The sequence below is a fragment of the Platalea leucorodia genome, assembly GCF_965183815.1.
Source record: "Platalea leucorodia genome assembly, chromosome: W".
Classification (NCBI taxonomy): Eukaryota; Metazoa; Chordata; class Aves; order Pelecaniformes; family Threskiornithidae; genus Platalea; species Platalea leucorodia.
Genome location: NC_138859.1, coordinates 12,144,216 through 12,158,353, shown reverse-complemented (window position 1 = coordinate 12,158,353; position 14,138 = coordinate 12,144,216). Strand labels below are relative to the sequence as shown.

General features: G+C 41.2%; 1 protein-coding gene across 1 annotated transcript in view; it reads left to right on the top strand.

The window, feature by feature from the left end:
* LOC309601739 (uncharacterized protein) overlaps nucleotides 1-14,138 on the top strand; it is a gene marked incomplete at its 5' end in the record, with an annotated part of 51,711 nt that overhangs the window by 6,476 nt on the left and 31,097 nt on the right. Inside the window, 2 exon segments of the mRNA XM_082334901.1 lie at nucleotides 1,903-8,620; nucleotides 8,624-12,748. Of these exon segments, the coding sequence (XP_082191027.1) occupies nucleotides 1,903-8,620; nucleotides 8,624-12,748 (10,843 nt within the window).

Genomic DNA, 14,138 nt, shown 5'->3' with positions numbered 1-14,138 from the left:
CCTGAAAGCTTCCTCAGTACTAATGCTATTGATTTTTTTATTTTATTTTTTTGCTATGCCCAAGTCAACCTAATGCCAAGCCAACTGGCAAAGGAAAAGCTAGCAGCAAGGTTGGTATAGATTTGTTTGCTTTGTCTTTTCTGCTGACCTGTAAATCTTACCTTATAGAGCTAGTCTTGCTAGAGAGTACTACGCCTAGTCTGTAGTACAGATAAACAGCTGTACATGCTGGGGTTTTGTTTTTTGTTTGGAGGCTGGGTGTTTGGGGTTTTTGGCTAAGACGTGATTATTTAATATTGCACTGTCAGTCTCGCATTGAATTGTGGGATTTAGTCCAAGCTGTCCTGCTGGGCACAGTCTCCAGTCCAGCCCAGTCACCACAACTGGCTCTAAGTCCCATCACTGGGCTTTGATACCACATTATCCCACCACTGCCTGGTCAGGCTGTTGTCCCACAGGATGACTTCAGTCTTCAGTTAGCACCAAGCACATCAGAGGTGAGATGGTCCATGCATCAGTCTGCATGGACCTCAGTGTGGGCCAGCCCGGTGCAGCCCTTCTTGTGCTGTGCTGTGCTCTGGAGAGCAAATTCATGGAAAAGGCCAGCACTGCTAGTATCAGAATTACCTTTTTGTTTCCAATAGGTACTGAGCAGTTTTGCTGAGTGCCCTTTACAAAAACATTACGGTTAGGAGAGTTTTTGCTTGATGGAGAGATTATGGCCCTCTCAGGATTTCCTCTTCTCCTTGTCGCAGGAGAAGAGTCAGAGATCACTCAGATCTGATCTAGTAGTTAGTTTATTGGGTTCTAATCAATAAATTTAGGTAGGTAAAATATTTAATAAGTACAGATGGATTGGCAGTCAATACTATTTACTACACTTAAAGTTAGTATGGTATACAAAGATTATTGCATAAGCTTACTATACGTATCTTAAATGTTACATGCATGCAAAAAATGTCACTTACCAACCCATCGATGCCTGGTGTCAGGTAAGGGATCTCTCAGCCTCAAGGGGTAACCTTGAGAGGCATCCCTACTCAAGGGAAGATCACCACTGCACAGCCAGCTGCTATGGAGGGAGAGCTCAATGGACCCTGATGGCTGCAGATATTTATAGCATAAAGTGGTTGATTCGTAGTCAGATTTTCTGCTGTGTTCATGCAGTTTCGGCTGCTTATCAGCCCAGTCTCCAGCCAAACCATTTTTTTTGTTTTGGTGCTGGGTTCTTGCTGACAGCCTCACACAGTAGGATTAACTTTGGTTAGGCCTACTTGCTGAGCATCTGCTTGGACCAAAATTCAGTTAGTTCAAACAGGAGGAGTGCATCCGTCACACTCCTTCAAAGACCTCTGCCTTCTGCCACGTGCTCGGCACCCTCCGGAGTGGTGTCGACTGCTCTTCAGGGGTGTCCCCCCACCTCTGCAGCCTGCAGGCGTCTCTGGCACCCACGTGGTGCTGGGTCTCAGCCTGTGGCAGTTGGTCAGCCAGATTCTGCTTCTCCGATCCCATGGTCAGGAGCCAGATTTCTTCAATTTTGCCTTATCCTAATCACCTAGAAAGTGACCCTTCCCTCTGTTCAGTGGAAGTTGGACATTGTGTGGCCATAGGTTTGCATCCTTCCATGAGAGTGACAGAGACTTCACCACTTCTTCACTAGCTCTGTTCTACTGAAGCCTTCATTGAACTAATCTTGCAACATGCAGCTTTACAAAAATTTATCTAAAATACATTTGTCAGATGAAATATGACTTTGCTTATGCTTGTTTCAAAATTTATGCACATGCAGTATTTTTACAACTTTGAAAAGTATTTTTGCTTTAATGCAAAAATTTAGATTTCACTGCAATAATTTGATTTGTTGTGTGATTTTATGGCTTTTTTCTTTCTTTTTTTTTTTAGTTTAAAAGATCTTATCCAAAATGAAGATGTGAAACCCAAGCTGCAGTACATCATGACTAACCCTTCCTTTTCTATGGTAACAGTTCAAAGTGAAGATAGTGGGATAACCTGGGAAACCAGCTCAAGGAGATGTTCTGCTCCCTGGGCATCAGAAACTAGTACAACTTCTGGTCTTTATAGTATGAAAAGTTCACCAGTAGGTTCTCCTCCAGGAAAATTTATCTTTAATATGGATAAAGGTAAGATTGTTCAGAAAAGGAAGCGTAAATCTTCAAATAGGGTGCCAATGCCTACAAATCTGAAGAGAGGCCAGGGCAATAAAAAACGTGACTCTTCTGGAATGCAGAGGCAAGAACCAAGAACTGTTCTAGGAGAGGTGCAGGGCTCAGTGTTAAACGTTGAACAAATGGAAGCACAAGATACAGATGAGGAAATGTTGGACGACGAAGAAGATCTAGAGACCATTGCAGAAGAGCCAGTAAAACGTGCTACAATAATATCAATATTTAGAGAAAGCAGACTGAGAAAAGTAGGGCTGATCCTTGGAGGACCAGTACAAGCTAGAATCCAGCTGTTCAACTCAATTTTTGGAGGGACTGGGCCAGCCCCTGAAACACTAGAGAAAACTAGAATCCAGAGAAGTAGCTCAGTTTCAGGAGATTCTGAACAGTTCCTTGAAGCATCAGTAAAAGAAAGATTGCAGAAGTTCAGTTTACTTTCAGAAGCAACACATCCAAAACCTTTCCAGATAGCAAGAAGTAGAAATCTTGAAACACCATCGGAGAGAAGAAGGGAACAAAGACAGCAACCTGCAGCACATTCAAATCAAAGCTATTCTTCACCAACAACGCCTCTTGAAAAATGGCTTACTAATAAAGATGATGTTTCATTTGAAAATGTTAAACCTGTTAAAATGAAAGATAAACCAAGCAGATTTTCAAGCTTTGGTGCAGAAACAACTCTTCAGCATGAAGAAAGAAAAGACAGACAATCTCTTTTGGAGACTCCAAATCAGGTATCAGGACAGTCACTGAAGTCCTGCCCTCCTGAAGAAGCCAGGAAGCAGCAAAGTTATTCACCTGCAGCCAAAATGGCAATAACAGAGCAATCAACATCCATTTCATTAGAGTCTGATGATAAATCAGAGAAACAAGTGCTGCTTCCTTCAGCTGAAACTGCAAACAAGAAACCAGAGCAATCCCTGCTGACAGCATCAGATCCTCTGGATGAACTGATGGAGCAGGAAATTCAGCCCAATTCTGCACCACAGTCTGTTTCAGCAGATTTTGTTAATGAATTAGATGATAGACAAAGTACCCAACCTATTTTGCCTACAGCATCCATGTCAGAACATCCTGAGAGGGAAGCACAGAAGTCAGCAATTCAGTCTTACTTACCTAGTGCTCCATCAGCTAAATCCAAATATTCCACTCTATCTGAAACAAGACAGGAGAATATTATTCCTCAGTCATCAGAAACTGCACAATCTGAGTCTGAACATGTGCTTTTACCACGTTCTGTATATGAAACAGCGAAGCAAGAAACTGAGTGTCACTCATCAACAACTGCATGGTCAGAAACTGAGCATTCAGGTCTATTGCATTCTGCTAAAAAAAAAGAGAGTCAAAAGACCCCACCACCAGAAACACAAAATGTTCACTTAGAGAAGCAAACAGAGTCCGAACGAGACTTTTCCTCCTCCCTTCAGGAAACAGAGGAGCAAGGAATTAAACTAAATTCACCTATTCCTGAAAAGATAGATTCTAAATATTTTGGCATTTCATATCCTATTTGCACAGAAACACAAGAAACTCAGAAAACTTCAACTGTAAATAAAGCAGTAGATTTGGATCACCCTGATTTTTCCACTGAAAAAAACAAGCAAGCAGAGAGTACACAAATGGAGATGGAGCATCCAGATTTCTCATACTCCAGAGAAGAAACAGAGGAATTGGAGAGTGCCCAACTGGAGACAGAATATCCTGAATTGCTTTTTTCCACGAAAGAAACAGAAGAAATGGAAAGTGCCCAATTGGAGACAAAGCAGCCAGATTTCTCATATTCCATGGAAGAAACAGAAGAATTGGAGAGTGCACAGCTGGAGATGGAGCATCCAGACTTTTCTTTTTCCAGGGAAGAAATGGAGGAATCTGAGAGTGCACAACTGGAGGCAGAACATCCAGATTTCTCATATTCCAGCAAAGAAATTGGAGAATCAGAAAGTGTACAACTGAAGACGGAGCATCCAGATTTCTCATATTCCAGAGAAGAAATGGTGGAATCAGAGAGTGCACAGCTGGAGATGGAGCATCCAGACTTTTCTTTTTCCAGGGAAGAAATAGAGGAATTGGAGAGTGCACAACTGGAGATGGAGCATCCAGATTTCTCATATTCCAAAGAAGAAATGGTGGAATCAGAGAGTGCACAGCTGGAGATGGAGCATCCAGACTTTTCTTTTTCCAGGGAAGAAATAGAGGAATTGGAGAGTGCACAACTGGAGATGGAGCATCCAGATTTCTCATATTCCAAAGAAGAAATGGTGGAATCAGAGAGTGCACAGCTGGAGATGGAGCATCCAGACTTTTCTTTTTCCAGGGAAGAAACAGAGGAATCAGAAAATGCACAGCTGGAAACAGAACATCAGGAATTTTTATTTTCCAGGGAAGAAACAGAAAAAGAAAAATCCGTTCCTTTTGAACTGGAACAGCCAGAGTCTTATTCCCCTGAAGAAGCAGAGCAAGAAGAAACAGCACAGCTTGCATTGGAACCTTCAGATTTATCATGTTTGATGGAAGAAGCAGAGAAAGAAAACACTACAGAACTCCAATTGGTACATTCAGATATATCTGATTCCACTGGAAGAGCTGAGACACAGCAAACTGGGTATCTGAAAACAGCACATTCAGATTTACCATATCCCATGAATAAAACAAAGCAGCAAGAATTGGCACAAGTAGATTTGGAGAATTCTATTATGTCATATTTTAGTGACAAAGGAGAACAGCCACAGCCTGTACAGCAGAATTCACAACCTGGAGGTAAGCTGTATTCCCATGCCAAGGGAGTGCAAGGAGAAATTACTCAACTGCAGTCAGAGCATCCAGTTTTGTCATATTCTACTGGAAAAGAACAGCAACATAAAACCTCACAGATAAGGGTAGAACAGCTGGATACATCGTATTCCACTGGCAAAACTGAACAACAGGAAATATTGCAACCAAAGTTGGAACAAGCAGATTCAACATATTCCCATGGAGAAACAGCACAAGAAGCTGTACAAAAAGACTTTGGCAGAATGGAACAAGATATAGTACAAAGAGAGCTGGAACAGCAGGAAACAGCCCAACAAAAAGCTATGCAAATGGAACTGGAGTATTCAGATTTGTCAGAAATCTGGGGGAAAGAAGAGCCACAGGACATAGACCAAATGAATTTGGCACAGCAAGAAACAGCTCAACCAGAGTTAGTGCATCTGTCTTTGCCATATTCTTTCAGTGAACAAATACAAGAAGAAATGCAAATGGAGCCAGCATATCCAGAACAGACATTTTATGTAAGTACAGAAGTGCAGGAGAAAATGACACAACACAAATCAGAGCAACGATTTCTTTCATATTTTACTGGCAAAACAGAGCAACAAGAAATAGTACATTCAGAGCTGGAGCAAACATTTTTGCCATCTTCTTCTAGTGGAAAAGAAGCTCCACTGGAAATGAGTTCAGAATATCCATATTTGTCATATTCCTTTCAGGAAGCTGAACAACAAGAAAAATTGGAACATCCAACCTTACCATTTAGTTTGAAGCAACAGGAAACTGCACCACTAGTGATGAAACATCCAGATTTTTCATGTGACAGTGGTGAAGCAAAACCAGGTGACACTGTAGAGCAGGAGTCAGAACACCCAGAGCTGTCATACTCCATGGGAGAAACACGAGAATCAGAACATTTGGATTCACCAGGAACCCTGGGTGAAGCAGCACAAGATGAAAGTATGGAAGTGGAATCTAAATACCCAAATTTGTCATGTTCTGATGGCCAAAAAAACCAGCAAGAAACTTCACAATTGGATTCAAAATATCCAGATTTATCATTTTTCTTTGGTAAAGCCAAAGAACAAGCAACTCAAGAGTTTGAACCAAAACATCAAAAATTGCCTAAAGTGGCCAGAAAAAGAGTTTCTCAAGCAACTGCACAAATAGAGTCAAAACATCCAGATTTGACATATTCCCTTGGCAAAGCAGATGAGCTGGAAATTGCACCATGGGAAGTGAAACATTCTGATTTGTCACATTCCACTGATGAGACAAACCAACAAGAAGTAGTACTGTTGGATCAGAAACACAGAAAAATTTCTGTTGACAGAGAAAAGCATCAGCAAACCACAAACCAGCAGTTAGAGCAAGAAAAGTTATCATATTCTCCTGGCAAAACAGAGCAATTAAAATATGCCCAAGAGGACTTGGAACAACCAGATTTATTGTTTTCCATTGACAGGCCAGATGATGAAATGGCCCCACCAGAGACAGAACATGCTGATGTGATACATCCTCTGGACAAAGCAGAGGTACGACGAAGAGTACGACAAGAATCAGAGCAAACAGGTTTAACTTCCCCCTTTGGAAAAGCAGAACAGAAAACAGTTCAGCCAGATGTGGAAATTCCACATTTGGCCCATTCTGTGGGTACAGCAGAACAAAAAGAAATGGCAGAACCAGGGCAGGGACATCCTGACTTGCCTTATTCTGTTTTCAAAGAAGGAGGACTGCAAACTGCACAACTGAAACCTGAATACCCTGGTCTAGCACGTTCCCTTGACAAAGTGCAGGAAACAACCCAGCTGAGGCTGGAACAGGTGGATGTGTTGTATGTCCGTGACAAAACAGAGCAACTCCCACCTGCCCAGCTGGAGCTGGGCCACACAAACTTGGCATCCCCTGATGACAAAGTGGGGCAGCAAGGGATGAAGCACACAGCCTTGGGATGCCCTGATGAGGGACAGTCTGTCAGCAGAGCAGAGTATCCACAAGCTGCAAAAGAGAAACTAGGACTTCCAGTTGCATCATCTCATAATGGAAAAGCAGAGCAAAGAGAAATGGCAAAACCAGAGCCGAAGCATCCTGATTTATCATATTCCATTGATAAAACACAGCCACAGTCGCATTCCACTGGCACAGTACAGCAACAAGAAAAGGTTCAACCAGAGCTGGAACAGCCAGGTGATTTTTCATCATCTCTTGGCAAAGAAGAGCAATGGGAAAGTTCAGGAATGCAGGCAGAACGCCCTGAGCTGCAGTGCTCTATGGGGAAAGCAGAACGACTGCAAAATTCCCAAGCAAAATCAGAATATGCAGATTTGTCATTCTCTGTTGGCACAGCAGAAACTCATAAAACAACACAGCCACAGTTGAAAGAACATGATTTGTTGCATTCTTTTGCCAAAACAAAGCAATCATGGGCAGCCCCACTGGAATCTGAACATCCAGACATCTCAGATGCCATGGGCAAAGTACTACACCCTGATTTGTCCTCTTCTGTTAGTGAAGAAAAACGAAGTGCACAACTGAAGTTCAAACAGGAGAGGGGAAGCTATGCATTACACCCAGAGGAAACAGTACAACTGAAATTGGAACGGCCGATGTTGTCAAGTTCTCATGGCACAGCAGAGCAACCAAATAGAGCCCCACTAGAAGGGGAATTCCTGGACTTCTTGTATTCCTCTGGCAAAAAAGAGCAACAAGAAATGGCAAAACAAGAGTTGGAGCATTTGGATTTATCATATTCCACTGATAAAACACAGCAACAAGAAACCACACAACTTGGGTTAGGACAACCAGATTTATCATCTTGCCCTGGCAAGACAGTGCAACCACAAACTGTTCAAGTGGAAGCAGAACAACAGGACTTGCTGCATTTCACTGGCAAAACAGAACAGCAAAGAACAGCACAACCAGAGGTTGAGCATCCGGATTTGTCATATTCCAGTGGCAAAGTAGAGCAGATGCAGGCTATGCAATGGAAATCAGAGCAGCCTGTAATACCCCATCCCATTGGAAAAACAGAGCAACGAGGAATGGCACATCCAGAGCGGGAACTTCCCAATTTATCATATTCCACTTGCAAAACACTGTCACAAAAAACGACACAAATGGGCTTAGGACAACAAAATTTAACATATGCCCTTGGTAAAACAGATGAAATACAACCTGTGCAAGGTGAACTGGAACATACAGGTTCGTTGTATTCTTCTGACAAAAGAGAATACAAAATGGTATTGCCAGAGTTGCGACATCCACAGCTATCTTATTCTGTTAGAGAAATAGAAGAGGAAGCTACACATCAGAAATCAAACTATCCAGATTTGTCATATTCTGTTGGCCAACAAGAACACAATGAAACTGAACAACCAGAGGTGGAAGAAATGGATTTATCCTATCCAGCTGGCAAATCAGAGCACTCGCAACCTGGCCAAATAGTACTGCAACAGCCAGAGCTTTTCAAGTCCTTTGGCAAACTAGAGGAAAAGGGAACGGCCCAGCCTGGCTTTTTGCACTCCCTTGGTGAAGAAAAGCGGAAACCAGCTTCACGGTTAGACTTAGTGCAACAAAGTTTATCACATTCACTTGGCAAAACAGAAAAACAGGAAACTGCACAAGCAGGGTTCATGCCTTCTGATTTTTCATATTCCACAGGAAAAGCAGAGCAGTTGCAAATGGAATGACTAAAATCAAAACGTCCAGATTTGTCATATTCTCTTGGCAAAGCAGAGACTCGTGGAATAAACCCACCAGATTTATTGTACTCCTATGGCAAAGCAGAGCAGCCACAGGCTGCCCAGCTGGAGCACCCAGAAATGTCATACTTCGCAGATGAAATGGAGCAGGGGGATGGGGCCCAACCTGAACTGCAGTGCGTTAATTTGCAGTACTCTGTTGTTGAAACAGAGCTACCAGAAACACCTTCTGTATCATATACCTTTGGCAGGATCGAGGAGCAGGAAACTGCACAACCGGACTTTGAACAATCAGATTTATCAAGTTCTACTGATAAAGCAGAAAAGCATGAAACAGCCTCACTGAGAGCAGGACGTTCAGAGAAGCGAGACACTGGGGCTACTTCATTTCTAACTGCTCAGTTGGAAACTGAACAACAAGATTTATCCTTTTCCACTGAGGAAGCAGAGAGCGAAAAAATTAAACTGTATTCATCTCTTCCTGAACAAACAGTGTCTGTACCTTTGGGTATTTCACATTCTGTTTCTGAAACAAAAATGGAAGGAAGTCCAAAGTCTTCACCTGTAACTGGAGGCCTGTCCTCCAAGCACTTAGATTTATCTTACACCCATTGTAAAACAGAACAGTCAGAAACTGCCCAGCCTGAGTCAGGTTTCTTATTTGCAGGAAAAGAAGCAGAGAATATAAAAGTTCATCCACATTTGCCTGTGGCTGCACAGTCAGAGGTTGAACATGTAATTTTACCTGAAACAGAGAGAGAACAGACTCCACATTACTTCCACACAGCTACACAATTAGAATCTGAACAATTAAATTTATCATATTCTATAGATAAAGCAGAAAATCTAGAAAGTCAAGATTATTTAACTGTACCTTCAAAACTGGAGTCTGAATCTTCAGTTCCATTTTATTCAGCTGATGAAACATGTCAGCAAGAAATTCCACCTTATTCAAAACCTGTCTCTCAGTATTTGGTTCCCACATGGTCTCTTGCTGAACAAGAAAAGCAAAGCATGCAGCTACTTATTCCCCAGTCTGCACAATCAGAGTGTAAACATGTAATTCCACCACATGATGAAAAAGAATTGCAAAAAATTCAGCTATATTCACCTAAACCAGCAAGCTTGAAGACAGCGCAGTTGGAGAGTATGCCTCGAACGTGCACACAAGACCAAGATGAGCAAGAATCTCAAGATCATTTGTTGGACACAGAATATTTGTCATCAGAGCAGCTAAGAAGTCCCCCCAAATTCCCTACTGATCAGGATAAGCAAGAAATGCAACCTGATGTGCAGAAAGTACCAAGGTTGGTGACCACAGAGTCAAAGGTGACTGCTGTAGCAGACTGGAAAGCAGTGTCATCGGATTCATTTGTACCTTTTCATACATTACCTGAAATGTCAGTATCAGTGGCTTTCACTGATGATGAAGAGAAACAAAATATTCCATCATCTTTATCCGATGTAGTAGGCATGCTTGGAAAGCAATCTAACATAGTTTCAGGCATTTATACTGAAGGAAAGGATAGACATGAAATGCAACCATATTTTGCAGAGCAAGAGCACACATCCTTAGAGCATCTGGGAGCTGTTTCATCAGATCTTGTTTACGAAACTGTGACACACCAAACTCAGCATTATTCTGGTGAATGGAGCAGCTTTTCTTCAGCAGAGACAAAATCCATTTGCTCTAGTTCTGATGAAAAGCAGAACCCAGATATTCCATCTTTTGGGCTAGCTAGCTGGCTGGCAGAAGAGGTGAAAACTTGCTCAATTAGTCCAATAAGAGCTACAGAAGTAGCCAAGCAAGGAATTCAACTTTCTCCAAATGAAGCTTCTGGTTTTGGATCAAAACAATTCCCAGCTGGAAGTTGCACAGAACTTACAGTTCATGGTACTACAAAGAATAAAGGAGATATGTTTAGAGTTTCTGATTCAGTGTCAAGTGAAATTTCCCACAGAATGTCCTCAGAAACTAGTCACAGCGCACAAAGGTATGATTTACCATCTCTGGGAGGAGACAATCCAGGTCCAGACAAAACTAGTATTGGAAACCCTACAAAAATGGAAGCAATGCAACATCTGGAGGTAGAAAAAGTGTCTGAAGTGCCTGAATGTTACCTGAGAAGAGAAGAAATGGAACATGTGAGCACTGTAGAAGACAGTCAGCATGCTCCAGAACCTACTGAACAAAAAGATCTATTTAATATTATTTCAGAAGGTTATGAAATACTCAATATTCATGCTCCTACACATATTTCTTCTGTTGATCAAGAAGAAAGTAAACACATGCCAGATGATAAATTAGAATACTTGGAAACAAATCCTTCATTTAAAAGCAAATTAGCTGATGATTGCCATAGAGCCTTAGCTTCTGGAACAACCACAGAAATTTCAGAAAGCTCAGTGTTGGGAAAGCCTGCAAGCCATGAGCTAAAAGAATTGGTCAAAAATGATGATGTTGAGGAAACTGAAGAAACACAACAAGAAAATTCCATGTTGCCAGGAAACAATAATAATGCAGTGTTGTATCCTAATAATGGTATGGCCGATATGGATTATTTTGAAAACTATACCTTGATTGATGACAAATCCCCAATTAAGCCACATTTCGAAAGACCAAGTTCGTTGTTTCCTGTGACAGAAGATCCCAATGAACCTGTGGAAGAAGCCACATCTTTTAAAGAAAGTGCTGAGGTAGATACTTTGGAAGAGGAATTTTCCTTACCTGAGGATCTGGATGAAGTCTTTTACGGTACTGTGAAAGGAGAAAGAAAAATTCAGTCCTATGCAGATGCTCCAAAACCTTTACCTCTGCAGAAATCAATTGACATTAGCAGTAAAAAAGTTACAAATGTAGAAGATGAACAGAAGTCACCAGAGACCTCACTCTTTGATTCAGAAGAAGGAGTGCTAGAACGATCGCTGTTGTTCCCTACCACTGTTGCTGCAGTTAATCCAGAGCTTCTAGAGGAGCCACCTGCTCTGTCATTTTTATACAAGGACCTCTATGCAGAAGCAGTAGGAGAAAAGACAAAGGATGAGACTCCTTCTGATGAGGAAAGTGGTAATTCTAATGTGTCTTTCCCTAGTAGAAATTCAGACACAGATGATGGAACAGGAATATATTTTGAAAAATACATACTTAAAGATGAAATTCCAAGTAAGGCCATAGGGCCTCAAAAGGATCAGATACCAGAGGGTGAGTCTTTTAGTAGAGGAATTTCAGTTCAGAGTTCAGAGGACAAACAGAAGCAGGTGTCTGGTGATGTTTCATGTATCAGAACTGAGATTCTCCCAGAAAGGGGTGTTGTGGAGAGAGAGAAAGTCCAGGTTGATAGTGAGATTCAAGCAACAATTTGTAAACCAATGCATGCCATTCATTTTGGAAGCAAAGTAATTCTTTCAGGTGCAAGAAGTGATAACACTGAACAAAGAGAAGAAGAAAATGTACCTGTAGAAACAACTGAGGAATTGCCAGAGCAGTCAAGTCATCAAGAGTGTAGTCAAATAGTGGATTATCAAGAAGCTGGTAATAAGCAGGAAGAACAGCATGAAATAACAGCAGTTCCTCAAACAGAAAAATATGTCCCATATGTCAGGACTCGTGTTGAAGACAGTGAAGATGATCAGTATACCCAGGAAAATCTTTCATGTGTCCCTACCATTCAGCAAACAGAGAAGCCAGACTTGAAAAGAGAGGAGCAGCACCCTGATGTTTATGAAAATCTCACTGAGTCAATGGACTATGATGTGATTATGCAAGAAGAACTTTTGCAAGATGTAATATCATCTGAATTCATACACGAGGAGCTATTATTTGAAGACAGGGACTCTTTTGAGCATGTTGGTGATAGTTATGAATTTGATAATGATGAGCCAGAGCAAAGAACACCTGTTGAGCTTGAAGATTCAGGCTGTGTGGTGATGTATCCTGAAAAATCAGCAACAAACATTCCTCAAGTTGAGAGCCCACAAAGAGAACTGAAGAAAGCGCAAGCAGACACATATTGTTACCACTGCAAATGCCCAATATCTGCTATTGACAAGCTTTTTGGAGAACATAAAGACCATGAAGTCACAACACTAGATGCTGCTGCAACGAAGATGAAGGTAAGAATTAATTTGGGTGAGGGAAGGAGATACTGAGGCTAATTTCTCCAGGCCTCCTGTGTTGTCAGTGGAGAGGCTTCAGAGAGCAGTCCAGAGGCTAAGTCACAGTATCTATAAAATAAAAACTATTCCTAAACACCTGTGAGAGCTCTTGAAGGGAGACTATCTTATCATTAAGGTATTCTCTAGAGTCCTAGGCTTGTTAAGCTGATATTTTTATTTGTTCAGAAGTTTGAATTACCTTGTTTATATGTAGCTGTTACCAGACTTTCCATCTTTTAGCCTTCTCGTCTGTGTAAGTTTGTCTGATTTGTATGTGTAGGGGGAGAAATGGGAAAAGTGTTGTTTCTATGAAAAGAAATTTTTAGTAACAGCAGTTCATTTCACTTGACGAGGTACAGAAACCTCCGTATGTGGGGACCAATATCATCATAAAGTGTTCCCCATCCCAGTTGTGTTGGTTGCTCAGAGATGTTAGGCTAGTTACACAGTTTACACAGTTTTGTTGAAACTCCATCCTCATTTTTTGTTCAGTTCATGTTCATCTGTGCCAGTAGTGTTTAACTGTAGTGCAGGTAAGAGTTTAGTAAGTCCTACTTCTTCCCACTATTTCTAAGCTGTACCACTTGAAAAGATAAATAAAAATTCCTTCCATTTCAGTAGCATACTCCTTTGCTAGCAATACTAGTGAAAATGCTCTTGTTTTTGTGGAAGCTATTCTTCATTAAATTGCAGTTCTGCTTGTGAAAATGGCTTGCATGTGATGCCTCACTGTTCCCATATCAGATTTGTTCATGTATAAGAATACAGATGTTCCTTTCTTGGTGACCAGCTATTTAATCTCACCCCAGTATCTGAAAGGTGAGGTCTCTTTCCTGGCACATGTTCGGTTGACGATAATGCAGATTTTGTGTAATTTCATTAAAATTCCTGAAGGGCTTGTATCACTGGTTTTTATGTTATTTTTATGTTAGCTCATATGCAAGAAAGAAAAATTAAAAGTAGTAGAAGTTAATGTGTCAGTTTCAAATATCAGTATTTACAAACTATCTATCTCCATGGTGTGCAGATGTATGACAGCAGAGTTAGTTACTTTTTATATATGTCCATTCATGCTTGACTTAGAAGTCATAATTAGCCACCAGTAAGTCAGTAATAAAGTCACAGACCCCAGCCATTCCTTGAATGTACCTGCATTGCAGCAAGTCAAGTTAAGCTGCAAATAAACATCCCATAATATCACTCCCTGGCTGTGGAGCACAGACATGAATCCAGTATTAAATCTGGCCACAACACAGGCTTGGCTTCACATGATTTCTAGCATTCAGGGCTCAGGTTACTTTGAGACAGCATTTGTATGTTTCTTGTTACCTCTGTATAATTATTGAGA